The 27,951-nt window shown below is 56.9% G+C and overlaps 1 protein-coding gene across 8 annotated transcripts in view; it reads left to right on the plus strand.

The window, feature by feature from the left end:
- The window catches only part of SLC37A3 (solute carrier family 37 member 3), a 58,747-nt gene extending 46,973 nt beyond the window's left edge, over nucleotides 1-11,774 (plus strand). For 6 of the 8 annotated variants that reach the window (XM_089328705.1, XM_051835099.3, XM_051835096.3 and 3 more), the window contains 4 exons: nucleotides 48-95; nucleotides 1,667-1,818; nucleotides 8,003-8,068; nucleotides 10,614-11,774. In XM_089328705.1, the coding sequence (XP_089184831.1) occupies nucleotides 48-95; nucleotides 1,667-1,818; nucleotides 8,003-8,068; nucleotides 10,614-10,706 (359 nt within the window). In that variant the 3' untranslated portion in view covers nucleotides 10,707-11,774. The remainder of the gene's footprint in view (nucleotides 1-47; nucleotides 96-1,666; nucleotides 1,819-8,002; nucleotides 8,069-10,613) is intronic. The other 2 variants (XM_070071411.2, XM_051835101.3) reach the window with 2 other exon arrangements.
- The last annotated feature ends 16,177 nt before the right edge of the window (nucleotides 11,775-27,951 follow it).

Genomic DNA, 27,951 nt, shown 5'->3' on the forward strand with positions numbered 1-27,951 from the left:
ACCTGTGAAGCCATCTCCAGTCACCTCGTCTGTCTGTTTCCTCACAGGTTCTCCAAACAATAAGTCCGTCAACGCGCTTCTCATGACCGTCACAGGTGCGGCCGGGGCTCTGCTGCTCCTGCTCTCTCTGGAAAGTCAAAGGAAAAGGGGACTTTCCCCCTCGGTTTGAGGAGTGCTAGGACCTTAGTGACAGGGAGCCCCCACGGTGAGGGCGAGGCGCCTCTTTTTCCAGACCGTCACCCCGTCTGCGACCACCCCGGTCCTGCGGCGGCAGGAGCGTCCTCGCTGTCAGATTTGTAAACTTTCCCGTGGCTGCCCCAGCTGCTGGTGTAGCTTAGGGATGTGAGTTAGGAGGGTACCGCCTGAGGAACCCATTTACCTGCCCTTTTTTTTTTTTTTTAAGTTTTTTTTTTTTATTTGAGAGGTAGAGTTATAGACAGAGAGAGGGAGAGACAGAGAGAGAGGTCTTCCATCCTCTGGTTCACTCCCCAGATGGCCGCAACGGCCGGAGCTGGGCCGATCCGAAGCCAGGAGCTTCTTCCAGTTCTTACGGGTCTCCCACGTGAGTACAGGGGCCCAATGCCATCTTCCACTACTTTGCCAACCCAGAGCAGAGAGCCGGATCGCAAGAGGAGCAGCTGGGCCCCGGACCGGTGCCCATATGGGGTGCTGGCGCCGCAGGCGGAGGCTTGGACTGCGACGCCACGCGTGGGCCCCTTCCCCGCTTTCAGAATGCCTGGTGTGGCTGCTTTCCCTCCGCGCCGGCGCTGCTCTGCGTTTCCTCACTTGAGTGCTTAGGCAGCAGGTGGCAGGATTACTTTTCAAAAGATGTATTTTTAAGTTTTCTTGCATTTTACTTTTTTTTTGAGATTTATTTATTTGAAAGACGGAGTGACAGAACGAGGGAAAGACAAAGAACAAGGCCTTCCATCTGCTGGTCTACTGCCTAAGTGCTCACAATGTCTGGGGCTGGACCGGGCCAAAGCCAGGAGCCTGCACTGTGTCTGGTCTCCCGTGTGGGTGGCACAGACCCCCAAGTGCTACTCACCGTCCCCTGCCTTCCTGTGCACATTAGCAGGAGTTTGGGTTGGAAGCAGAGCAGCCCGACCTTGGACTTGGCCCGCCCTGCGTTGTGCAGGCCATGAGACAACAGCTGCCCTGAATCACTGAGTGTCGAGCTTCAGCTCACGCTCTGGAGAGCGAGTCACCCGTGCTGCCTGAGGCCCTGGAGTGATGGAGACAGTGTGCTCAGGGTGCTGGGGGCCAGCCCGTGCTGAGAGCAATGGCGTAGCACTGTGGCCCTGAGCTGTACAGCTCTGTCCTCTCTCTCTGTTTCAGTGTGGTCGGGTGCTTGTCTAGTGCAGCCCCACTGTGGCAGAATTTGATGAGCTAGTGCAGTTATTATTAATGAATGCAAACACACATGATGAAAAAGGCTGTGTGTTTAAGCTTTAGATCTCTGGGTTTGATGAAGTGTACTGAGCATCACATAAGAAGGGAGGGGCTTCAGAGCAGTGGGCGCTGCTGGACTGAGATGAAGCACCTGGAGTTTCTGTCCCCTCCCTCCCCGTTTCTCTCCAGCGCATTAATTAAAATATTGGGGTGCTATTTTCACTTGCCCAGCAGAGTGTCATGTTAATTAGAGTCTGTTCTCTTCTGACTCCAGGGTTTTTTATTGGCGGCCCCTCTAACATGATCAGCTCGGCCATTTCTGCGGATCTGGGCCGCCAGGAGCTGATCCAAGGCAGCAGCGAGGCCTTGGCGACCGTCACGGGGATTGTCGACGGCACTGGGAGCGTGGGAGCGGCCGTGGGCCAGGTGAGACGCCGGGGAGGGGCCGGGCTTTGAGCACTGTCTTCCTTCAAAGGTCGAAGGATCCACGCGTGCCTGCTCAGCCGCAGTAGGTGGCACTCTGACGCTGTGGAATGTGTTCTGAGAGCCGGCTGGGTTTCGTCTCCTCTGAGGCTCAGCTGCTGTGACCTAATATGGAAGGGCCCTCTACCTTTCTTAGTTCCGTCTTTGCACTTAGGATTCTTCCTGTTTGCAAACGAGCCAAGACCTCGTACGACACATCCTTGTGTGGTGCCCGGCTGAACGTGGCCCTCCGAGGGCGGTGTGAGACACCTTATGCCCACCTGCGTGCACACCCACCTTCTCTGCTCGGCCAGACACATGTGTGTACACACGCCTTTGACGTGTGTCGCCCCCAGACGTGGCCGCGGGCTCCGCAGCTGCCCAGAGTCACTGTCTCGTCTTCCTGCGTGTCCAGAAATCCGTTTCAGGTGGCGTTCATGTGAGTCTGGCATCATAGAGCATCCGGGGTACTCGCTAAACTATGGCGCCCCGAGCTTCTTAGCGGCGCTTGCTGAGTGGAGCCTGGAAGCCTCTATCCGCGGCGGGCCTTTCTGGTGTCTTCTTCCGCACTCCAGCTTGACCTTTGAGATCCTCTGACCCAGGGCTGGTCTGGTCTGTGTACTCGGAACTTTTCACATTGACCTTTGTCGCTTAAACTCGAACCTCTCTCAGCCGGCGTCTCTCCTGGGGCGGTCGTGAGTCACGCTTCTCCTGGGAGGTGCTGCTCAGGTCGTGGGGCTTTGCAGAACTGTGGATCTGAGCCGCACCTGCATGGCCGAGACGGCTGAGCGTCTGGCGGTAGAAGTTTGCTGGGAAGGAGAATTCAGGCAGGACCACGGGAATGCCCCTTGGGTGGGCGGGTGGGGGGCGCATGGGGTGGCGTCTGGAAGGCGTTGGTAAGTTCACTGGCACAGAGGTCAGGAGAAGGGGCTCCAAGTTCTGCCATCAGGGAGGCCGGTGCCCTTGAAGGCTGCTGTTTGACTTGCTCCGTGTGGGCGGGCTGCTGAGGCTAATGAGAGGGTAAAGTGAACGGTCCTGGTGCCTGTCACCACCTTGTCACACGGTGTGTACTTCCTTGTTGATGCCCGTCGTTGCCGTGGTGATCTCAGCTGTGTGAGAACGGCGTTTTGTGTTCTGTTGCCCTAGCGCCTACAGCGGCACCTGGCACATTTGTTCAATGATAGTAGAATGAGTGATTGCTGTGCCTGATATGCTTGGCATATTTGGTTATATGACTAAAGCGTAAAAATTCAAAAAATACTTCAATACTTTTTAAATTTGATTTTATTTATTTTTGACAGGCAGAGTTAGAGAGAGAGACAGAGAAAGGTCTTCCTTTTCCATTGGTTCACCCCTAAATGGCTGCCACGGGCCTCGCACTGCGCTGATCCGATGGCAGGAGCCAGGTGCTTCTCCTGGTCTCCCATGGGGTGCAGGGCCCAAACACCTGGGCCATCCTCTGCTGCACTCCCTGGCCACAGCAGAGAGCTGGCCTGGAAGAGGGGCAACCGGGACAGAACCCGGTGTGCCGGCGCCGCAGGTGGAGGATTAGCCTATGGAGCCGCGGCGCCGGCCTTAAATACTTAAAGTAGGACAATTTCATACTTGATCTGCTCTCGAGGGGAACTGAAAAAATTCTCTTGGTCACTGGATCAGATGTCTTCATACCTGGGGAAAGGGTGCTTGTATTGAGCATCCCTCCTCCCTCCCTCCCTTCCCTCCTTCCTCCTCCCTCCCTCCTCCCTCCCTTCCCTCCTACCTCCCTCCCTCCTTCCCTCCTACCTCCCTCCCTCCTTCCTCCTCACTCCCTCCCTTCCCTCCTTCCTCCTCCCTCCCTCCTCCCTCCCTTCCCTCCTACCTCCCTCCCTCCCTCCCTCCTACCTCCCTCCCTCCTTCCCTCCTACCTCCCTCCCTCCTTCCTCCCTCCCTCCTACCTCCCTTCCTCCTCCCTCCCTTCCTTCCTCCCTCCTCCCTCCCTTCCTTCCTCCCTCCCTCCCTCCTCCCTCCCTCCCTCCTTCCTCCTCCCTCCCTTCCTTCCTCCCTCCTCCCTCCCTTCCTTCCTCCCTCCTCCCTCCCTCCTCCCTCCCTTTCTCCCTCCCTCCCTCCTCCTCCTCCCTCCCTCCTCCCTGCCTTCCCTCCTACCTCCCTCCCTCCTTCCTTCCTCCTTCTCCCTCCTCCCTCCCTTCCCTCCTCCCTCCCTCCCTCCTTCCTCCTCCCTCCCTTCCTCCCTTCCTTCCTCCTTCTCCCTCCTCCCTCCCTTCCCTCCTCCCTCCCTCCCTCCTTCCTCCCTCCCTCCTTCCTCCTCCCTCCCTTCCTTCCTCCCTTCCTCCCTCCTTTCTCCCTCCCTCCTTCCTCCCTCCTTCCTCCTCCCTCCCTCCTTCCTCCCTTTCTCCCTCCCTCCCTCCTCCCTCCCTCCTCCCTCCCTTCCCTCCTACCTCCCTCCCTCCTTCCTTCCTCCTCCTCCCTCCCTCCTTCCTTCCTCCTCCTCCCTCCTCCCTCCTCCCCTCCCTCCCTCCCTCCCTCCCTCCTTGCTCCTCCCTCCCTCCCTCCCTTCCTTCCTTCCTGATTTACTTATTTATTTGAAAGGCAGAGTTACAGGGAGGCAGAGGCAGAGAGAGAGAGAGAGACAGAGAGGTCTTCCATCTGTTGGTTCACTCCCCAGATGGCTGCAGTGGCCAAAGCTGGCCTGATCCGAAGCGAAGAGCCAGGAGCTTCTTCCAGGTCTCCCACATGGGTGCAGGGGACCAAGCACTTGGGCCATCTTCCACTGCTTTCCCAGGCCACAGCAGAGAGCTGGATCAGAAGTGGAGTGGCTGGGACTCAAACCGGTGCCCATATGGGATGCTGGCCCTGCAGGCGGTGGCTTTACCTGCTTTGCCACAGCACTGACCTTTGAGCATCCTTTTCTTATGTAAACCATGTATTTTAACTTATCCTTCCCTTCTGGTATTTTCTTTATTAATTAACTGGACAAATTATATTTGGCATTTTAGGGAATTTAGTTTTATTTAAAATGTCTCACCTGCCAATATTCAGATCCCTGTGAACTTGGCTCAGCATTAGACTGACCTTCGTGGTTGGGTAGCATATCGAGAGTAAATCATTTTCAGCTTTCCTCATTCCTCTTCCATGTTGTGTTTGGAAGATTTCACCTTGCCCTGGGGAGGAAATCCCAAACCCCGTGACTTCAGATCAAAGCTCTTAACAGCTTTGTCCTCAGCCGCTCCCCTGACTCAGTACCAACTGTGTTCCCCTCCTCCACTTACTTCCCAGGAGAGAATTCGTGTTCCTTCCTGTGGTTGCCGCAGCGGCTGGTGTACACAGCCGGTACAGCGCTTGCCACGCGTGTCACCTCTGCGGCCTTCCCCGTCTGTCCTTGGTTCCAGCCTGTGTTCCCTGAGAACGAGGTCTCTGCTTCCTTCATCCTGTGCTCAGTGATGGGTGTGTTTTTTATTTAACTCCTGCCAGTGGCTCAGTGAGATTAAATGGCAGTATCTACCCAGGAAAAATGAGGACAAATATTCACATTTAAACCTGAACATGAATATTCATAGATGTATTTTTTAAAAAGATTTATTTATTTGAAAGGCAGAGACACATGGAGAGAAGGAGAGAGATCTTCCATCTGCTGGTTCACTCCCCAAATGGCTGCAACAGCTGGGGCTGGGCCATGCTGAAGCCAGGAGCCAGGAGCTGCATCTGGGTCTCCTACATGGGTGCAGGGGCCCAAGTACTTGGGCCAACTCCTGCTGCTTTCCCATAGGGGATTCCGGCAGAGGCTTAACCTTCTGTGCCACAGCACCAGCCCCTATAGATGCATTTTTAAAAATGTTTTATTTACTTGAAAGGCAGAGTGATATATGTAGAGAGGAAGAGATCTTCCATCCCACTGGCTGATTTTCCGAAGGTCCGTAACAGCTGGGGCTGGGCCAGGTCGCAGCCTGGAGCCTGGGCGTCCATCTGAGAGTCCTGTATGGACGGAAGGAACCCAAGTGTCTGGGCCAACTTCCACTGCTCTCCCAAGGCCACATGAGCGGGGAGCTGGAAGTGGAACAGCGGGGACTCCAGCCGATGCTTTGATATGGGATGCTGGCATGGCAGGCAGCGGCTTAACCAGCTGGGCCACAAATGCTGTCCACGGTGCGTTTTTCAAAACAGCTAAAAAATAGGCACCACCGACATCCATCAACGAATGGCTGGGTAAATGTTGTATAGCCGTACAGTGGACTGTTACTGAACAATTAAGAAGGAATGAAGCATTGATGGATGCTACGTCATGGATGAAGCTCAAAGCATGCAGAATGAAAGAAGCCGGTCACAGCAGAGCAGATTGTTTGTGATCTCATTCCTAGGAGATGTGTGGACGAGGCAAACCTGTGAGGAAGGAAACTGGGTTCGTAGCTGCCTAGGGCTCGGTGGAGCTAACGGCTGCAGAGTTTCTTCTGGGGGTGATGCTGATGTGAGATTAGCTTACGGGAGTGTCTGCGCAGCCTTCGAGGTGCACACTTGCAATGGGTGGAGTTTATTTTATGCACGTTATTACCAATAAAGCCGCTTAAGAAAACACTGAGTGGCAGGCAGAGTTGGGAGGGCCACTGGGCTTCTGTTAAGAGGAGATGAGACCTCTGGTTTTTGTTTTGCATGATGCAATCTAAATTAAGTTGCTCGATTGTTCTTTATTTTTTCCAGCTTTTGAATTTCAGTAGTAAAGTGATCAAGAACTTGGGTTATCCTTTCATATCTAAGGCCAATTGATTCTATTGACAAGGGTGCCAAGACCATTCCCTGGGGGAAAGTCTGTTCAACAAACAGTGCTGGGAGTCTGTGTATCCGTATACAAAGCTGGAACCTTACCTTCTGTCACACAGCATTGACTCACAGTAGGCCCAAGGCCTAACTTTAAGAGCTGAAACTATGAACCTCGGAAGAAAGCGTAGGGACATGCTTCCACGACACTTGCACACAGATGGCCAGCAGACACCTGAGAAGATTCTCAGTGCTGGCAGTCATTAGGAAAATGAAAACCCAGAACACTGGAGGTAGGACTTCACTCCTTCTGGGATGGCTGGAGTGCAACGACAGAAACAAAGAGGGGGTGACGAGTACGCTGAGGGTGTGAGGACCAGGAGCCTGCGTTGCTGGTGGCACTGGAAGATCGGTGCTTCCTCCAAAAAGGCTACCCCGCCATGTCCCCGGCAGCGCCTCGCCAGGTGCATCCCCACCTCCAGCAGATCTGAATGCTCGTGTCATTGCGGCGTTGTCAGCAGACGGGTGGACACAGCCTGTGGTGTGCGACTCTGTGCCGTGACGCACATCACAGTTGTGATCCGCGCTGTGACGTGGGTGGCTGGATGCACTGTGACGTCACTGTCAAGGGAAGCAAGCCAGTCACAACAGGACAAACACTGTGTGAGTCCACCTACATGAACTGTCTAGAATGGGTGGATTAGTAGAGACAGAAAGCATGTTGGAGGTTGCCAGGGTCTAGGGAGAGGGGTGGGAGGGGGGGCCTGCTTGGCAGCTACAGCGTTTCTATTTGGGGGATGAAGTGTTTTTGAAATGGAGAGTGGAGATGAGTGTGCAGCATTGTGAGTGCCGTTGACGCGACTGACTTGAACTCTTTACAATGGCAGCTTTTATATATATTGGACATATTTTTCCGTAATGACAGAAAATGGGCTAAATGCTGTTAGGTCCTTTTCAGTAACTGAAAGTAAAGTGAGAGGATGTGCTGTAGGATTTCTAGCGCAGTAGCCCTGTGTGCAGGAGCAGGATGGCGGGGCGAGTGGCACACTTAGGAGACACGCCAGCTTAGAGGGCATCAGTACCCTAACTGTGCCTTTCCCTGGAGGAAGGATGCGTGAGGATGGCCTGGGAACATCCGTGTCTGTAAATATAAAAATGAATAAAACTAGGCCTTCTGACCTCGGAGCTTCTGTCATGCACTTTTGTATTTGGACTCTGCAGCTTATAAAACGAGGCCGTTGACGGGGTTTAAATGGGAGCAGTCACGGGGCAGAGCTTTGACCTGCGAGACGCTGTGCAGGCCCAGCTCGGTTCTGAAGCAGCCACGTTCAGGCTGCCTGGTAGCTGCGTCATTCCGAGATTTATAGAGCATTCCACTGTAACGCCTTTTTCTCCCTTTTAGTATTTAGTGTCTTTGATCCAGGACAACCTGGGATGGATGTGGGTTTTCTACTTTTTCATTCTTATGGTAAGTTTGTGCTTTTCATTTTTTCAAACTAGTCCTTTTTCTTACTGATTTAGTTGAGTGCATTTACTTAAGTCACTTCTTAAAATGAGCAGAATTGCCGATTGCTTTTAGAAGCCTTTTGTGAGAAGACAGACTTCATTAGTGGACAAGCCGCGCTGCTTTCTCAGGGAGGTGAAGGGCCCCCCGTTTGCCCTTGGCCTGTTCTGATGCACGTTGCTGTTCATAATGCCAGAGAAGCCGCAGCTTGCTTAGAGGGCTGCCAGCCGCTGCTTGTGCTCTTCAGGTGCTGTCATACTGGGGATTCCTAAGGAAGTTACCGCGGAGGCCCACCAACGTGCAGTTCATAAAAGAAGCACCGCTGGGGCGTGTGGGTAAAGCCCCGGCCTGCCGCGCCGGCATCCCATGTGGGCGCTGGTTCTAGTCCCAGCTGCTCCACTTCCAGTCCAGCTCTCTGCTGTGGCCTGCGAAAGCAGTAGAAGATGGCCCAAGTGCTTGGGCCCCTGCACCCACGTAGGAGACCCAGAGGAAGCTCCTGGCTCCTGGCTTCGGACTGGCGCAGCTCCAGCCGTTTCGGCCATCTGGGGAGTGAACCAGCGGGTGGAAGATTCTCTCTGTCTCTCCCTCTCTCTGTAATTCTGCCTTTCAAAGAAATCTTTTATTCAAAGAAATCTTTTATTTATTTATTTACTTTTAAATGTGCTGAGTCCAATTCCCAAAGTAACATTTTTTAGACATATTTGTAATGCACTGATTTTTTTTTTAAGATTTATTTATTTTATTTGAAAGAGTTACACAGAGAAAAGAGGCAGAGAGAGAGAGAGAGAGAGAGAGAGAGAGAGAGAGAGAGAGAGAGGGAGGTCTTCCATCTGGTGGTCACTCTCCAGTTGGCTGCAACGGCCGGAGCTGCGCCCTTCCGAAGCCAGGAGCCAGAAGCTTCTTTCGGGTCTCCCATGCAGGTGCAGGGGCCCAAGGACTTGGGCATCTTCCACTGCTTTCCCAGGCCACAGCTGAGAGCTGGATTGGAAGTGGAGCAGCCGGGTCTTGAGCCAGCGCCCATATGGGATGCCAGCACTTCAGGCCAGGGTGTTAACCCACTGTGCCACAGCGCTAGCCCCTCAAATAAGTCTTTTAAAAAGAAGACATTGCTGGGGCCAGCACTGTGGTGTAGTGGTAAAGCCACTGTCTGCAGTGCCGGCATCCCACGTGGGCGCTGGTTTGAGACCCGGCTGCTCCACTTCCCATCCAGCTCTCTGCTGTGGCCTGGGAAGGCAGTAGAAGACGGCCTGGGTACTTGGGCCCCTCTGCCTGTGTGGGAGACCTAGAGGAAGCTCCCGGCTTCGGATTGGCCCAGCTCTGGCTGTTGTGGCCATTCGGGGAGTGAACTGGCGGATGGAAGATACTTCCACCCCCTTTCTCTCTGTCTGTAACTCTGCCTTTCAAATGAATGAATAAATCTTAAATTGTTTTAAAGACGCACTGCTGTGCTGGACCCTGCAGCGTGTAGCCCCTCAAGGGTGGTATATTCCTGAGGAAATGCCCGTTCCACCTTAGATGTTCTCGGCTGGGGTTGTGTGCTTCCCGGGACGTAGTCAGCACAGAACCAGGGCCTTGTGTTTTGAAAGAGTTGCTTTAAAATGTTTTATCCTTGTCACCTTATTGGTGGGTGGTGGTCAAGGCAGGTGTCCTGGAGGGAGTCCTGTGAGGCCCGCTCCCCAGGGCTGCATGCAGTGTGCTGGCCACAGCCTCTGCGTTGGAGGCAGCCCCGATCGCTGCACGTCCGGCCGGTTGTCCAGGGAGCCCTGGGATGGTCAGCTCCAGGCACGCTCTGGGCCTCTCTGCTACGTGCCTTCTGACTTCTAAAGTCGGGCCGTGTCACTGTTCATGTTGGACACCCGTGCAGAGAAGAGGGGAATATCTTCTGAGTGGTTTGCTGGTGTGATGGCAGTACTAATTCTAGTAGAAGACTGGATCTGTTGTAAAAAACACTGTTTTTAATCTGACCTTTAGGATCAGTTTTCTGTGAACCTGTGTCAAATCATTTAACTGTTTACTTCAGGTTTTTTTTTTTTTTAGGATTTATTTATTTGAGAGGCAGAGTTAGAGAGAGAGAGAGGGAGCGAGAGAGAGGTCTTCCATCTGCCGGGTCACTCCTGAAATAGCCACAGTGGCTGGGGCTGGGCCAGGCTGAAGCCAGGAGTGCATCGAGGCCGCCCATGTGCGTGGCAGGGGCCCAGGTGCTTGGGCCATCTTCAGCTGCTTTCCCAGGCCGTTGGGATTGGAAGTGGAGCAGCCGGAACTCGGACCAGTGCTCATAGGGATGCCAGTGCCGCAGGTGGCCGCTTCACCGGCTGCGCCAGCCCCCAGCCCCTAGGTCTTCCTTTGTGACATGCATGTGATGTGAAGTGACATCAGCTGTAACTTTCAGGATCATTTTTGTTGGTTGAGGATTAAGTCATCCTTGTGTGAAGTCAGGGTGGGTGCGATTGTTGAAGCCCTGGTGCTGTCGCGGGAGTGGCTGCACACTCAGTGCCTTCTCTCTCCACAGACGAGCTGCACCGTTGTATTCATCTCCCCGCTGATAGTGAGGGAAGTAGCCTCTCTTGTGCAGAGGAGACAAGCGCACGTGTTGAGTGAGTGACTGGGGCCCGCCAGGGCCAAGGAACAGCGGAGACACTGAGGACCGCGGGGCTGGCTGGGCGCTCCGCAGTGGCCCTGACCCCGCCCCGCCAGCACTGCCGGCCCAAGGAATCGGACCCTCCTGCAGGCGGGCTGCTTGGCTGCAGGAGTCCTTGTGACGACTCTCGATGTTCCTGAATGCACTCAGTGGCCTGTGAACCTGCCAGTGTCTTTGCCAGGACCGTTGTGGATTGCCCCTGTAGCCTCCGCTGCGGGTCACGGCCTTGGGCCCGAGTTCTCCAGCCCCGAGCCTCGAGGGAACAGGAGGCAGAGCCGTGCGTGGTCGTCCTGATGGGAGAAAGGGTCGCGCGTGCGCAGAGCGGCCACTCCTGTGACGTGCTCCAGCCGCGGGCCGCGGTGAGCCTGCCCTGGACGAGAGCCCCTTGTCAGCTGGGATGGGGACGTCCGCACTGCCCGCGGCAGCTCTCGGCGCAGGACTGGCGCCACATGCCCTCAGCTCCCCTCTTCTGCCTCCGTTCAGCACGAGCTCTGGGTCCTGGAAGCGCGGAGCACGGGCGGCAGTTCCTGTGCGCGTGCACGTCCCAGGGCGGGCTCCCGCGCGGCGCTCAGCCCCGCGGACCCTGCAAGCGCCGGGCCCTGGGGAAGCTCGTGTCTGCAGAGCGCGGAGCCGGGTCACAGCCTGGGTGCTGAGGGAACCTCAGAGACGCAGCGGCGAGGAAGCGCAGGCGTTGGCCCGGGAGGCGCCGGCTGTGGCGCTGTGCGCGGCCGTCTGCGCCGTCTGCGCCCCGGGGGGCTGCAGAGGCCGGGTCTTCGGGGCTGTGGGTCCTGTATGTGTGTTTTCAATTATGAAAGTGAACCAGAAGGAAAACGTGCAATTTCAAGGGGTGTCTCAGTCTGCATTGGTCATTGGTCCGGGAATGTTTTTCAGCCTCTTGCTTTATACTCTGACAGGTGGTGCGATGGCCTGGATGCCATTTAATCATGCAGACTTCCAGTCACTTTATTGATTATTTACTGACGAAAAGGGAAGATACGAAACACAGAGGGAAATAAACCGACTTTTATAACAGGTCTCTGTCCGCTTGGTTCTTTAAGTCCGTGCCTTGGGTCTGCTGACGCTGGCGTGGGGCCCACCGCCTACCAGGCTGGGTAGCCCCCCCACCCTTGGTGCCGGGCACGCGTTTCTGTCGAGGTCTGTGCATCGAGCCTTTTCCTCGGCGGACACACTCGGTTTGGATGAATTGTCTGGATGTAATTTAAGGACGCTGGGTGAACTCCGTGTTTTATCGAACCTCTTGCTGACATTTGGCTCGGAGAGTTTCCTGTGGCCACACCATCAGTCGCGTCCAGGGCCACATCTTTGGGTCCTGACGCCCACCAGTGGCTGTTTTTGTTTAAGGATTTATTTATTTTTATTTGAGAGGTAGAATGACAGGGGAGCGGTCCTCCATCTGCTGGCTCACTCCCCAATGCCTGCAACGCCGGGCCCGGGCCAGGCTGAAGCCAGGATGCAATTCCATCTGCTCCTCTCAGGCTCATCAGCAGAGAGCCAGATCGGAAGCAGAGCGACCGGGACTTGAACCAGCGCTCCGATACGGCACGCCAGTGTTGTAAGTGCTGGCTTAACCCGCCACGCCACAACACCCACCCCTGCTTAACCTTGGGTGAACGAGAGACCCCCTGAACTCTCCAGGGGCTAAGGGCCCCCAAGCAGTATCTGAAAGGAAATTAGAAATACTATAAATGTGCAGCATTGCACACAAGGCTATGTTCCCCTGAGGATACAGTTCCTTCTAGTTTTGCAATCACAAAAATTAAACACCTGAGAGTTAACTTCTTTTTTTTTTTCCCTTGTAGAAAAGAGCAGAGTAAAGGTTAATTTGAAAATGTATCCTCTGTCAATTTAAAAGAAACTTTAAAAAAATTATTTATCTGAAAGGAAGAGAGAGGGAGAGACAGAGAAAGAGGTCTTCCGTCCACTGGCTAAATCCCCAGATGGCCACAACAGCCAGGGCTGGGCCAGGCTGAAGCCAGGAGCCAGGCGCTTCTTTCCCACGTGGGTGCAAGGGCCCAAGGACTTGGGCCATCCTCCACTGCTTTCCCAGGTGACTAGTGGGGAGCTGGACCGGAAGTGGTGCAGCGAGGATGAGAACGGGCGCCCCGAGGGGATGCCGGCATCACGGTGGGGGGGCTCACCTGCTGGACCGGAAGTGGCAGAGCGAGGATGAGAACGGGCGCCCCGAGGGGATGCCGGCATCACAGGTGGGGGCTCACCTGCTGGACCGGAAGTGGTGCAGTGAGGATGAGAACGGGCGCCCCGAGGGGATGCCGGCATCACGGTGGGGGGGCTCACCTGCTGGACCGGAAGTGGCAGAGCGAGGATGAGAACGGGCGCCCCGAGGGGATGCCGGCATCACAGGTGGGGGCTCACCTGCTGGACCGGAAGTGGTGCAGCGAGGATGAGAACGGGCGCCCCGAGGGGATGCCGGCATCACGGTGGGGGGGCTCACCTGCTGGACCGGAAGTGGCGCAGCGAGGATGAGAACGGGCGCCCCGAGGGGATGCCGGCATCACGGTGGGGGGGCTCACCTGCTGGACCGGAAGTGGCGCAGCGAGGATGAGAACGGGCGCCCCTAGGGGATGCCGGCATCACAGGTGGGGGCTCACCTGCTGGACCGGAAGTGGCAGAGCGAGGATGAGAACGGGCGCCCCGAGGGGATGCCGGCATCACAGGTGGGGGCTCACCTGCTGGACCGGAAGTGGCGCAGCGAGGATGAGAACGGGCGCCCCGAGGGGATGCTGGCATCACAGGTGGGGGCTCACCTGCTGTGCCCTGGGCTCAGTCTTAACCTCTGATCACCTAGGGAAGGGGTGCTGTAGGATTGAGAGCCGGTTTGAGTCCTGGCTGCTGTGCTTCCAGTCTGCCCCCTGCTAATGTGCCTGGGAAGAGCAGAAGATGGCCTAAGTATTTGGGCCCCTGCCACTGGTGTGGGAGACCAGGATGAAGCTCCTGGCTCAGCCTGGCCATTGCAGCCATTTGGGGAGTGAACCAATGGATGGAAGATCTCCGTTACTCTCTGTCTCTCCCTCTCTCTCAGTCACTCTGCCTTTGGGATAATTAAACCTTTAAAAAAAAATGCAGCCCCGTTCGCTGCTCTGTACTCTTTGTCCACTGCAGTGTCTGGCGTCAGCAGGAAGTTGCAGTTGTACTCACAGCAGGTGCGTCGCCCAGGCTCACGTAGCCTAGTGCGGGACAGACCCAGGCAGCAGCAGCACCCAGGTCTCTTGACTGAACTCCAGGGTTTCTCCCGTAATGCCAGTGGCTGCCTCCTCTTTCTGACTCTCCCAGGTTCACGTCCAAGGCACACGAAGCTCAAGGGCCAAGGCCTGGAGGCTAAGCAGAAGCGTCGGGCTCTGGGAGTGTGTGTGAAACCTCCCCGCGGCTCCTGCACCTGCTGCTGTGCCCGGCCCTGCAGAGCTGGCTGGGCCACACTGGCGGCGGCCTGGCCCCAGGATCTGCCTGTCGGCACCACACTTGTGCTCCCTGTGTGCCGCTCTGAGGAGCAGCTCTGAGGAGACCCCCAGCACCCCGTAAGCTCTTGCCTTGTCGTTTGGTGTGACGGTTCGCTCTGCCACGTTCGCCGGGCCTGGCTCCCCTTTGCAGGGGCCCCTGCTCGGCGACCCTGCTTCTGGTCAGCATTCCGTTAATTTTGAGTGAGCGTCTCACTTCTAAAACGCCGGCAGCTCTTCCTCCTCGCCTGTCCCTCTGTTGGACAAAAAGCAGAATCATTTGAAGCTGTTTTCAATCCTGTTTATCCCTGTGATTTAGAGAAAAGCAGATTAGAGGGCCCCTGGCTCGGCAGGGATGTTGTGGACTTCGTGGGCTACTTGTGTCTGGGTGGGGACTGCAAGGGCCTTTGCCCGTGTCGCGGCGGCCGCGGGGCGGGGCGGGCTCATGCGCATGTGTGCGTTTGCTCAGCACTCCGTTGGTTTCCTCGGCGCACCCTAGACCTTGAGCGCCTGACAGCGTCGATGTTGAGTTCTGCCGGAGAACGGCACCTAACACAGCATGGGCAGTGTTTCGCAGAGCAGAGTGAGTGGGCACTGGCCGGCCGGGAGGCCTGGGCTGGGAGCGCCTGCCCCCGGCCCCTGCAGCATGACGCGGCTATGATGGCCGTGGCTGCTGCCGGTTGGGTCTGTGCCGGCGCCGCGGCTCACTAGGCTAATCCTCCGCCTTGCGGCGCCGGCACACCAGGTTCTAGTCCCGGTTGGGGCGCCGGATTCTGTCCCGGTTGCCCCTCTTCCAGGCCAGCTCTCTGCTGTGGGCAGGGAGTGCAGTGGAGGATGGCCCAGGTGCTTGGGCCCTGCACCCCATGGGAGACTAGGAAAAGCACCTGTCTACTGGCTCCTGCCATCGGATCAGCGCGGTGCGCCGGCCGCAGCGCGCCGGCCGCGGCGGCCATTGGAGGGTGAACCAACGGCAAAGGAAGACCTTTCTCTCTGTCTCTCTCTCTCACTGTCCACTCTGCCTGTCAAAAAAAAAAACAAAACAACAACAACAAAAAAAAACGGGTCTGTGAGCAGCCCGTGGAGAGAGCGGCAGTGCTGCTGATCCCCAGGCCTGTGGTTCATTGGCTTTGGAGGAGCAAGCCTGCGCCCGACTGCAGACGCATCCCTGTGAAGTTGGAACAAGATCCCACGCGTGCCCCTCCCGCCTCCCCAGCCCCAGCCCCTGCAGGTCCTGGGAACAGCCTGGAGAAAGAGGGGCCCTCGGGGGGCAGCGGCCTGCAGGGGTGGCCCTTACGAGTGACCTGTGGACGTCTGGTTGCTGCCGTTGGCTCAGCGCCAGCTCGGTGCCACAGGACGGTGGTGGTCCTGTATCAGTGCGAGGTTGAAGGAGGGGCTCGCCCTGGACAGCGCCCGTGGGCACCCGGGCTGTCCCTGCCTCCTGACTCAGCAGGGGGAGACAAAGCTCCAGAGACCAGCGCCCGCTTCGTCAGGACAGAAGCCGGCTCCTTGTTCTCTCTCCTTCCCAGAGTCTCTGGTTACCACCCCCTGCTGCGCCTGTTGTCCTAAGAGGCTGAGGTTACCTGGGGTTCTGCACCTGTGTGTTGTCGGTCTCGGAATCTCCTCCTCGGCCCCGACTCCCGGCTCCCGGCTCATCAGACTCGGCTGCCTCCCCCAGGGGAGCCACCATCGCGCCCCTGCCGTCTCCACGCCTGCAGGCTTCTACAGGGGGAGTGGGGAAGGAGAGACCTGGCGTCCCCTGCCCTCCGAGTAGTGAGCAAGCCCCCCAGATGGTTGGTACCCCGCGCGAACCTTGCTTTTATTTTCACCAAGGATTCCTTGCAAAACCTGGCATCCAGCATTGAATGCTGCAGTTTAGGGCCGAAAGGGAGTCTGCTTCCCCCCGTGTGTGAATTCCTGCCTGACCCGTACGTGGGAATTGTCCTCCCAGCGGCACAGCGGGACGGAGGCCTTGGAGGCCAGCCCATCGTCGGCCGGCTCTGATCGTTAGAAAGTTGGTCATCCTGTTGAGTGACGATCTCATCATTTCTTCATTGTCCCGGTTCCCCCTACCGAAGCAGCATGGATGTCTGAGCATTTTCTCTTGACGTTTGGGACAACTTCACTGCCTGGCCCAGTGCAGTAGCAGGGAGCTGGACCAGAAGCGGAGCGGCTGGGACTCCAGGGGGTGCCTGTGTGGGATGCCAGCGTTGCAGGTGATGGCTTAGCCCGCTGTGTCGCGGTGCCGGCCCCGCACTTTGATTTCCAAGCCACCTTCCTCTACTTGAGTCACAACAGCATTGCTGTCAGTGATCTGCAGCTTTGCCCTGCTCGGTCTGTCCCATTTCAAGAGTCACTATTTGAAAGGCAGAGTGACAGAGAGGGAGGGAGAGACAGAGGTCTTCCATCTGCACGTTCACTCCCCCAGTGGCCGCAATGGCCGGGGCCGGGCCAAGCTGAAGCCAGAAGCCAGGAGCTTCTTTCGAGTCTCCCATGTGGGCGCAGAGGCCCAGGGACTTGGGCCATCCTCCGCTGCTTTCCCAGGCAGATGAGCAGGGAGCTGGATTGGAAGTGGAGCAGCCAGGAGTTGAACTGGCACCCACAGGGGATGCTGGCTACGTCACAGCTCCGGGCCCCCATGTTCAACTCTTGGAGCAATCTGGTTAAACCACCCTTTGGGAGGCAGTCCCCTCTGCAGACACGGGAAAGGACGCTGTGTTTTCTGAGTTGACTGAGACCTTGAGTCTGCGCCTGTGCTGGAAGGTTTCCGAGACGGAGATCTGGGGACCAACGGCTGCACCTCTCCCCACGGTGCGCCAGCGCGGGGCGTTGAACCGTCTCCCTTTCCTCTCTTCGTCTGTAACTTGACTGAGGTAGAGTTCACGTCTGCCGTACAAGCACTCCCCGAGCTGTGCGAGCGCAGCCACCGTCGGTGTCTGAACATCTTCCCCGGACGCCCACTGGTAGTCACTTCTCACCCCTCCCGGCTCCGACCCAGCCACCCACTGCCCTACCTTCTGCACTGTAGCTCCCTGTTCTGGACAGTGCGCGTGGACGGAGTCGTGCAGTGTGTGGCCTTGTGGCCGTGTCTTTCACTCAGGGCGGTGTTGTGGAGGCTCATCCGCGTGGAGGGCTCACCAGTGCACAAACACACTGCACCGCCTTTCTCTACGCGCTCGTCAGTGGGAGTCATTTGCCTCATTTGCCTTTATTTTCTAAAATTCGTGGACTCTAAAAGCCACCCTTTGCAGTAGACAGCTCACTGGTTTCTTAGTTTATCCACAGAGTTATAGAACCATCAGCACTGTCTAATTCTGGGACATTTTGAGACTGGCAGATGCTACCTATTCCCCCCTCCCCACCCAAGTCCTGACGCACATCCTGTCTCTCGGGGTTTGCCCATTCCGGACGTGCCGTGTACATGGAACACACATACGTGGTCATGGGATACACATACGTGGTCTTCCGTGGCTGGCCTCGTCCCTTTACGTGATGTTTCCAGGCTGTCCGAGTGAGGGGATTCGTACCTGTCCATTCGGGATCCATTCATCACGGGGCCAGCTGTATTAACTGCAGTCCTTATTTTCTGTATTCTTTCTTTTTAAATTTATTTTCATTTTATTTAAAAGGCAGAGAGAGGCCGGCGCCGCGGCTCACTAGGCTAATCCTCCGCCTAGCGGCGCCGGCACACCGGGTTCTAGTCCCGGTCGGGGCGCCGGATTCTGTCCCGGTTGCCCCTCTTCCAGGCCAGCTCTCTGCTGTGGCCCGGGAGTGCAGTGGAGGATGGCCCAGGTGCTTGGGCCCTGCACCCCATGGGAGACCAGGAAAAGCACCTGGTTCCTGGCTCCTGCCATCGGATCAGCGCGGTGCGCTGGCCGCAGCGCGCCGGCCGCGGCGGCCACTGGAGGGTGAACCAACGGCAAAAGGAAGACCTTTCTCTCTGTCTCTCTCTCTCACTGTCCACTCTGCCTGTAAAAAAAAAAAAAAAAAAAAAAAGGCAGAGAGAGAGAGAGAGAGGCATTTTCCACCCGCTGGGTTGGGCCAGGCCAGGCCAAAGCCAGGAGCTCAGAACCCTTCCCGGGTCTCCCACGTGGGTGGCAGAGACTCAGGTACTTGAACCACCACCTGCTGCCTCTCAGGCTGTGCACTGGTGCGAAGCTGGGTGGGGAGCGGAAGAGGTGAGCCGTGAACCAGGTGGCTGGTGTGGGACGTGGCCATCCCCAGCAGCAGCCTGAGTGCTGTGCCAAAAGCCTGCCCCTCTGTCTTCATTCTGGACGCTGTCATCTGTGTGCCTTGGTGACTGGGGAGAGTCTACGGTCCCAGCGTGAGCTGCTGCTTAGCGGTAGCAGCGACTGGCCTAGGAGAACACCTCTCCTGGGTCAACTGGCCAGTTCCGAGACCATCCCCAGCCAGCTCCCTCTCAAACTCACACACCTCACGCCATTCCCTGCTCGGCATCCCAGGCACAAGTGCGGACACCCAGGGACGGCCCCTCGGGCCCACACCTGCTGGAACTGTTCAACCCTGGCAGCCCTAGGCTGTTCACCTGGGCTTGCCTTGGCTTTCCTGCAGGAAACACCACCGAGGGCCCTGGCCCTGGCCCTGGCCCGGACCTCCTAGGATTGGTGTTTCACTGCGTGGCCTACGTGGTTAGGCAGGTCGTCTCCTCTCAGCAGCTGCAGGGCATAAAGTCAGCGGCACTGATCTCTCTGTGTTGTCACTCAGTCACTGCCACAGATTTAACATCCTGAGAGTAAAACAAAGGCTCATTTATATTGTGACGTATAGAGGCCAGTGCTGTGGTGTAGTTGGTAAAGCCCCCGCCTGCAGTGCCAGCATCCAATTTAGGCGCTGGTTCAAGTCCTGGCATCCTATATGGGTGCCGGTTCGAGTCCTGGTTGCTCGACTTCTGATCCAGCTCTCTGCTATGGCCTGGGAAAGCAGGAGAAGGTGACTCACGTCCTTGGGCCCTGCACCCGCGTGGGAGACCCGGAAGAAGCTCCTGGCTCCTGGCTTCGGATCAGCACAGCTCTGGCTGTTGCAGCCATTTGGGGAGTGAACCAGCAGATGGAAGATTCTTTCTCTCTCTCTCTCTGCCTGCCTCTGCTTCTCTGTAACTCTGCCTTTCAAATAAATAAATAAAACTTTAAAAATATATATTGTAACATACATTAGTTTCAGATCATTTTCATGTCCAAATAACATTCCATCACACGAGGCCACGCAGAGAGCTGGATGGGAAGAGGAGCAGCTGGGACTTGAACCAGGGCCCGTATGGGATGCAGGTGCTGCAGGTGGTGGTTTAACCCACTGTACCACAGCACTGGCCCCTGTTTCATAGTTTTAGGTACATAAATTTGTTATTTCTTTTGTTGAATTAACTCTTAAATTTGTTTTCTCTTGTACTTTACTGTAAATAGGGTTATTTTCTTAGTTTCATTTTGGATTGTTCAACGCTGGTGTATATAAATTGAGTTTTGTATTTTTTTTTAATTTTTTTTATTTTTATTTATTTTTTTTTATTTTTGATAGGCAGAGTGGACAGTGAGAGAGAGAGACAGAGAGAGAAAGGTCTTCCTTTGCCGTTGGTTCACCCTCCAATGGCCGCCGCTGCAGCCGGCGCACCGCACTGATCCGATGGCAGGAGCCAGGATCCAGGTGCTTTTCCTGGTCTCCCATGGGGTGCAGGGCCCAAGCACCTGGGCCATCCTCCACTGCACTCCCTGGCCATAGCAGAGAGCTGGCCTGGAAGAGGGGCAACCGGGACAGAATCCGGCGCCCCGACCGGGACTAGAACCCGGTGTGCCGGCGCCGCAAGGTGGAGGATTAGCCTATTGAGCCACGGCGCCGGCTGAAGTTTTGTATTTTAATTTTGTATCCTGCAACCCTATTGAACTTGTTTGTTTTAGTAATTCTTTTGTGGGTTCCCTGGGATTTGCACACAGAGCGTTCCTGTGGGAACAGAGCTGGTTTTCCTTGTTCCTCTCCTGTCTGGTGCTCTTCATTTCGTTGTCTTAGCTCATCTCCCTGCCTGGGATCCTGCAGCTCCGTGTCGTCTGGAAGCTGTGACAGCGGACACCCCAGTCTTGCTCCTGATCCGAGGAGGGAGCATCTAGTGTTTCCCTGTGAAGTGTGATGGCAGCTGTGAGCTTTTTGTGGGTAGCCTCTTGCCATGTTGTCGTCCTGTGCCATCCCGTTTCTCTTTCTGCTGTGTACAGGGGAAGGTGCGTGGGCCTCAGAGTCAGACTGGAGGTGCTGGTGTTGTAGCGCCCTGGGTTAAGCTGCCTGCCGCGCCGGCATCCCATGTGAACGCCAGCTCGAGTCCCGGCTGCTCCACTTCCAATGCAGCTCCCTGCTGATGCACCTGGGAAAGCAGCAGAAGATGGCCCAGTGCTTGGGGCCCTGCACCCACGTGGGAGACCCCGATGGAGTTCCAGGCTCCTGGCCCAGCCCCAGCCTTTGGGGCCGGTTAGGGAGTGAACCAGTGGGTGGAAGATCTCTTCCTCAGTGTCTCTCCCCCTCTTTCTCTAACTCTGCCTTTCAAATAAACAAATCCTAAAAAACAAAAGCAGAGGCCGGCGCCATGGCTCACTTGCTTAATCTTCTGCCTGCGGCGCCGGCATCCCATATGGGCGCCAGATTCTGTCCCGGTTGCCCCTCTTCCAGTCCAGTTCTCTGCTGTGGCCCGGGAAGGCAGTGGAGGATGGCTCACGTGCTTGGGCCCTGCACCCGCATGGGAGACCAGGAGAAGCACCTGACTCCTGGCTTCGGATTGGTGCAGCGCCGGCTGTGGCGGCCATTTGTGGGGTGAACCAATGGAAGGAAGACCTTTCTCTCTGTCTCTCTCTCTCGCTGTTAACTCTGCCTGTGAAATAAAAACAAACAAAAAAACAAAAGCAAACAGAGTAGGGTCTGAATGGTGTAGCTCATTAATTCTACCAGAAAATATTGCGTGTTGGACACTAGTGTGTCAAAGGAGGTCCCTGCCCCTAAACTGCTGGTGATACAGTGAGACACGCTCCCACGGGGTACGCACTGTGTACTCAGGTGCTCTCTTGGGGGTGTGGCCAGGGCAGCAGAATAACTGGAGACGCCCACATCGGTCTTATCCACAGCAGGAGGTCATCTTAGACGAGGGGCGGGTGGGCAGAGATGCGAGGCAGCGCTCGTGGGACCACAGGTGGGTCTGTGGGGCTGCAGTGCTGGGCGCTTGCACGTGAGAGGCCTGAGCAAGGCAGGGGGCAGAGGAGTGTTCCACCGCGGGCGCTGTCAGGGAGCTGAGGGGTGTTTAGTGGGTGCGAATGTGAAGGGGAGACCTGCAGACAGGAAGCTGTGTTTAAGCAGGGAAGATGGAGGACCTGGGCGGGAGGCGAGCGCCCCCACAGGGCCTGCGAGATCATGTGGTCTGGCCCTGCCAAGGCAGCCACAGACGGGACTTGAAATTCAGTAAATCTCTAGCAGGTTGATTTTTTAAGAATTTATTGGAAAGGGTTACAGACAGGGAGAGGGAGAGACAAAGAGCTTCCATCTGCTGGTTCACTCCCCAAATGTCCACAAAAGCCCAAGTTAGGCTGATCCAAAGCCAGGGGCCAGGAGGTTTTTCCGGGTCTCCCACGTGGGTGCAGGGGCCCAAGCGCTTGGGCCGTCTCCCACCACTTTCCCAGGCGCATTAAAAAGATACTAGATGGGAAATGGAGCAGCCGGGACTTGAACCAGCATGCATACTGGATGACGGCACCGCAGGCGGTGGCTTTACCTGCCATGCCACAGCTCCAGCCCCGCAGCCGAATGTTTAAGCTGGTGTTTTGTAAGGCCTGCATGTGATGCTGTAAGTACCCAAGTGGTCCTGGGCAGAAGCTTCCAGCCCTGAGAGGCCCTGGTGCAGAGCAGTGGTGGGAGAGGGGCAAGGAGGGAGTCCGGAGCTTGGAAGGCGGAGTGGACGGGTGTGGCAGGGCCACTGGGAGCTGAGGAGCCGCATGTGTGGGCGCCCTGGCGTCCTGCAGTGCAGACCTGGGCTGTTTGCTGGACTGACCCAGACTCATGCTCCTTGAGAAAGGAAAAACGCTTTGCAGAGGGCACGCAAGCCTCTCGACCCCGGCACTCCCGTCCTCTGTTTCTTGCGCGCTCTCCGCGTTGGCCTGCAGGGGCTGGTTCTCCCTCGCCTGGTTCTCTGCTGTGCCCCATGGTGCCCGCTGGGCCCTGCGCGGGCTCCTCCTCCTGCCCTCCAGCCCTGGTGGCCCCTGGGAGCGTGTTTGACGCTGTTCTGGCCTCTCAGCCTTCACCAGGGAGAAGCACTGGGGTCTCTCCTCCCTCGACGTCCCCGTGCCTAGCGGTGGCGCAGTCAGCCCGCCCATGTCGGGGTTCCAGGCCTTTCTCTCCCCGCCATTGCTCCGGCCAGTCACCTCCACTGCACTGCACACCCTCTCCTGCCTGCTCCGCCCTTCCCAGAAGCTCTGATTGGATCACCGATCACAGATCCCAGATCACCCCGTGTCACTCTGCCCAGAGGCCCTGGGGCTTCCCCTCCTGCACCAGACCTCCCCAGCTCCTCAGCTTGTCCTTAAGGCACTGCCTGTCCAACCCCCTCCCCATGCTTTCCGCTTTAATCTCTGCCCCTCCCCTTGGTGTCACCTGTGTCTTCCCTGGGGAAATCGGGCTGGCTCTCCAGGGCACAGTGTGCGAATCCTGCCTGGCCTCAGTGCTTGTTCAAGATGACCTGTGTAGGCATGTGCTCGCTCCTGGAATTAGCCCCTCGCCTCACGTGCCTTAGCCACGTGCAGTCAGGACTTGCCGGTCCTGCTCCCTGTGGCAGAGCGGCCAGCCCTCTGCTCTTCCAAAGCCCCAGCCCCGAGTGGCCGGGACACAGCCAGCGAGAAGGAGGAGGCCGGCTCTGGACCCTGGGGAGGTCGCGTGGCGGGTTCTTGTTTACATTGCTGCTGACTGAGCCTGGGGGTCTACCCAGCGTCTGACCCTTCATGCAGCTCCCGGGGGTGTAGGTCACGGTCAGACACAAGCCCGGTGCTGTGCAGGCAGCGGCGCCATGCACTCCGTTCTGGAGTTCGCTTAGAGCAGGGCCGGGGAGCCTTTTTTCGGCCAAAGGCTGTTTGCATTTTTTCTGACCTCATTTGCAGGCCACACAAAATTATCACCTTCACAATCAGCCTGTTGTGCGTCTGTCCGTGAGCTCTAACGCCTGCCATCACCTAGGCAGGGCCAGGGCAGAGGACTTCTGGGGCCGGATGTTCTCCACCCCTGCCCCAGAGTCTGGGACCTAACTTGCACGCATCTTGGGCACTTGCAGGTGATTCACTTGGTGAATTCCACAAGCCCTGCCCTGCCCTGCCCTGCCCTGGAATGACCCCTCAGCGAGGCTGCTCAGGGAGGCCGTGCAGCAGGTGGCTCCCAGGCCCAAGAACGGAGAAGGAAGATGGACAGAGAGGCGTGGGGTGGTTTTTGTCTGGGGCTTGCAGCGCTCCAGCGGCAGCCAGACCAGAAAGCAGAGAAACTGCGGAGGGTGCCAGGGCGCCGAGCAGAGCATCCGGGTCCTTGGCAGAGCTCAGAATAGCCTTCGCAGCTCTCCGTGACTCATCGCTGTGAGCTGAGTGCGGAGGACGGGCGGGGTCAGGCCTGCCTGCAGCCTTCTCCACGCAGGCTCAGCCTTCCAGCTGCGGCGGCCTGAGTGATGCAGGGCAGAGCCGGCAGGGGCGAGCAGGCAGCTCTGGGCCTGCTCCAGCCCCAGCCCGCAGAGTGCGCGAGGCCCTGCTGGGAGGGGTGCTGGTTTAGGGACTGATGTGAGGGGCCTGTGCTGGGCGGGGCTCTGGCACTGACCTCTGCATGTGCCGCAGTGGCATAGTCTGCCCCCCACCACGTATTTTTTATTTGAGTGGCAGCATTACAGAGAGAGAGAGATCTTCCAGCTGCTGGTTCACTCCCCAGCTGGCCATGATGAGGCCAGTCCAGAGAGCCTGGAGTGTCTTCCGGGTCTCCCACGGGGGCGAGGGACCCAAGTACCTGGCCACCCTCTGCTGCTCTCCCAGGCACATTGGCAGGGAGCTGGATCGGAAGTGGAGCAGCCGGGACTTGAACTGGTGCCCATATGGGATGCTGGCGCTGCACGTGGTGGCTTTACCCACCATGCCACAGCGCCTGCCTTGAATCTACGTTCTGTTCCCTTGTTTGTCCCACTGTTTTCATTCTCCTTCCCTTGCTCAGCAAGGATTGTATCTGGGCTGTGCTGCTCGGGGTGCTTTCTCAGGTGAGCTCACACCCCTGGGCGTCTTCCCTCTCGCTGGCCATCACTGCAGAGGGCACCGCACTGCGCTCTGCGCTGATCCTCCGTGTGGATGCAGACCCAGGGTCACCACGTTGGCCCCCCTTTAACCTGCAACACAGTCACTGCTTCAGAGCTCATCCTAGTACTGTGCTGTGCTTCAAAATGCATCACTTGTTATCTGGTCAACCCGAGACGCCCACAGGTCTCAGGTCTGTCAGCCCACGCTCCCATTCCCCTCGCGCTCTGATCAGCGCACACTCTTGCTGTGTGTCCCTCTTTACTTTTCTGTTTTTTTTTTTTTTAAATATTTATTTATTTATTTGAAAGGGTTACACACAGAAGGAAAGGAAGAGAGAGAGAGAGAGAGAGAGAGAGAGAGAGAGAGAGAGAGAGAGAGAGGTCTTCCATCCTCTGGTTCACTCCTCAAATGGCCACAACAGCCAGGACTGTGCCAGGCTGGAGCCAGGAGCTTCGTCCAGGTCTCCTACATGGACTCAGGGACTCAAGCACTTGGGCCGTCTTCTGCTGCTTTCCCGGGCCATCAGCAGGGAGCTGGATCGGAAGTGGAGTGGCTGGAACTTGAACCGGCGCCCGTATGGTTTGCCAGCTCGGCAGGCAGAGGCTTGGCCCACGGCTCCACAACACCGGCTCCACCCCACTCCACTTCTGTAGCAAGTCATTCTACCTCCTTCTCCTGCATCACAAAACTGATGTTCTTGGACCCACGGGAGTTAAGACTGAGGCGTGCCTCCTCCTGCCTCACAGAGGGAGCTTGTTCCTTCCTGCTCGGCTGTGTCTCTGTCACTCACCCCATCGCCCCAGGATCCTCCGTGGGAACCCAGGTTTGGGACATGTCTTGAGTGAGATGGCTGCATCTAGGGGGTGAGTAGTGGGGAGGAGTGAGGATCTACCTGAAGGTGAGGACATAGTACTTTGGGGGATGTTTCGCTTCGCTAGGGCTTCGTAATGCTGCAGGTTGGGGGGCTTTACAGGCCAGAAACGTGTTCTCATCCAGCTCTGGAGGCCACACGTCTGAACCCCAGGTTTCTGCAGGCCTGGGCCCTACGTGCAGTCTCCAGGGAGGGTCCTGCCTGCCCCCCAGCCTCTGCAGCTGCTGGGCCCCGAGGCAGCCCCTGGCTCACAGCTCCCCACTCCCACCCTACCTCCGCCATCACAGGGCGTCCTCCACGGGAACCTTCGCCCTGTGTGTCCTGGGTGTGGGTCTGGCTCCACTGTGCCCTGTGAGGACGCTGTCCTGCGGGGTTCAGAGCCGCTCTATCCAAGCGTGACCTTGTTTTCACTTGGTCTCATCTGCCAAGAAGAGCAGTTCCAGGTAGTGGGGGTAGGACTCAGCATACCTTTTTGGGGACCACAGTTCAACCCCCAAAAGGAGGAAATCAGCAGACAAATAAGACAGGTGCTCAGCAGTGTAGACCTGCGTAGCCGAGCCCTCAGCTCTGGCAGGCACGATGCTTGTGACGACTGCGCTCGGGCCGTGGTGCGTCATCCGCAGGCCAACTTTTCCAAACAGACACCGGCCTGTCCTGCAACCATTTCCCACTCAGCAGGCTTGATTGATGAGTGACACATCTAGACTTTTCCAGAAAGTTCTTGGGGGTACTCCTAACAAGAATTCACTTAGGGTATGTTTCGGGAAAGCGAAGTTTCTTCCCTTTCACGCCGACGTCACATTGCTTTTAGAGTTTATCTTTTGAAGTTATTTTAGACGCCACAGTTAAATTGACCCAGAAACAATTCCTTCTTTGAAACTTCCTCTGAAACGTTATTCATGCTGACTCTAACTCAAGAGTAGTGTGCACTGTGCTGGTTTTTGGCTCTTTAATCTTACTCTGGTCTTTGACCAAAAGCGATAAAGTACAACTTCTGTATTGAGTGGCATTCAAATATACAGACTGCTATTCTGGTAGGCAGATGTCCGATCCGTGCCATGTGTTTCCCTGGAGGGAGGACGCGCTCCTGGGACTGCCCGGCTGTGGGGCCGTGGGCTGTGGGTCACTTCCCTCAGGCCAGTGGAGGGGGCAGAAGGCGGAGAGGGGGTGGGGCTTTGGGCTTGGCAGTTGCCTCTCTTCTGCTGCTCTCTTCAACCCACATCTCCGCCCCCAGTCAGTGAGGGTCATTTTGAACCCACTTGTTTTTATCGCCTTGCTCTTGAGAGAAGGGGAAAGACAGGGCAGGAAGGAAATGAGGATTTGCACAGGGTAGGGAGAAAGTCGGCTTGACCCAGCGGAGGGAGTGGAGGGCGGCCAGAGAGAACTTCGGGCGCTGTGTACCATGTAGAGAAAGTCTGCTGCCAAGGGCTCCGGGAGGGAGCAGGAACAGCAGGAAGACAGGAGTCGGCCGCTGTCCACTCCCCACAGGCAACATGGGACGCAGTAGAATTAACTGTGCTCCCAGCAGAGACTGGGCGCGAGGTCCTAGGAGCGCTGTGTAACCGGGATTCTTCCCCCCTCGCCCAGCCACAGACGCCCCGCCCACAGCAGAGCCAGACTGTCTTGTGAAGCTGCCCCTTGAAAAAGCTTTCCCGAGGCAAGTTCAGGATGGCCCTGTTAGCTCGGATCAGGTGTGGCACCCTGGCAAATCCGAGTTGTTCTGTTGGCTCTTGTGCCGGCTGAGCTCTCAGTGGAGCTGGGACAAGGCGGCCCCTCCCCAGGTCAGCGCTCGCTCGCCCCGGGAATCCCGCCGTCTCCCCGCGGGCTCCAGCCTTGTGTCGCTTTCTGTCTTCTGTTGCAATTTGTGGGTTCTCTGTTCCTTTTCTTTCCTTATTAATTGTTTGGATGTATTTTATTTCTTTGAAAGGCAGAGTTACACACAGGGAGGGAGGGAGAGACAGAGAGACAGAGAGACAGAGACAGAGAGAGAGAGAGAGAGAGAGAGCTTCTATACACTCGTCCATTCCCTCAATGGCTGCAGTGACCAGGGCTGGATCAGGTTCAAGCCCGGAACCAGGAGCTTCATCCGGGTCTCCCACGTGGATGGCAGGGCCCAAACGCTGCAGCCGTTTTTGCTGCTTTCTTCCATGCATTAGGAGGGAGCTGATCAGAAGTGGAGCAGGCAGGACTTGAACTGCTGCATATATGGGATGCTGGCATCGCAGGTGGCAGCTTAACCTGCTACACCACAATGTTGGCCACTTCCATGTTTCTTTTAAGAAGTAGCATACTGTGGGCTGGCGCTGTGGAGTAGTGGGTAAAGCCACCATCTGCAGTGCCGGCATCCCATATGGGTGCCAGTTCAAGTCCTGGCTGCTCCGCTTCCAATGCAGTTCTCTGCTGTGGCCTGGGAAAGTGGTAGAAGATGGCCCAAGTCCTTGGGCCCCTGCACCCACATGGGAGACCTCGAAGAAGCTCCTGTCTCCTGGCTTCTGGCTTCAAATCAGCCCAGCTTCGGCCATTGCAGCCATCTGGGGAGTGAACCAACAGATGGAAGACCTCTCTCTCTGCCTCTG

The sequence above is a fragment of the Oryctolagus cuniculus genome, chromosome 3, assembly GCF_051225735.1.
Source record: "Oryctolagus cuniculus isolate XC-2025 breed Fujian yellow rabbit chromosome 3, ASM5122573v1, whole genome shotgun sequence".
NCBI classification, from domain to species: domain Eukaryota; kingdom Metazoa; phylum Chordata; class Mammalia; order Lagomorpha; family Leporidae; genus Oryctolagus; species Oryctolagus cuniculus.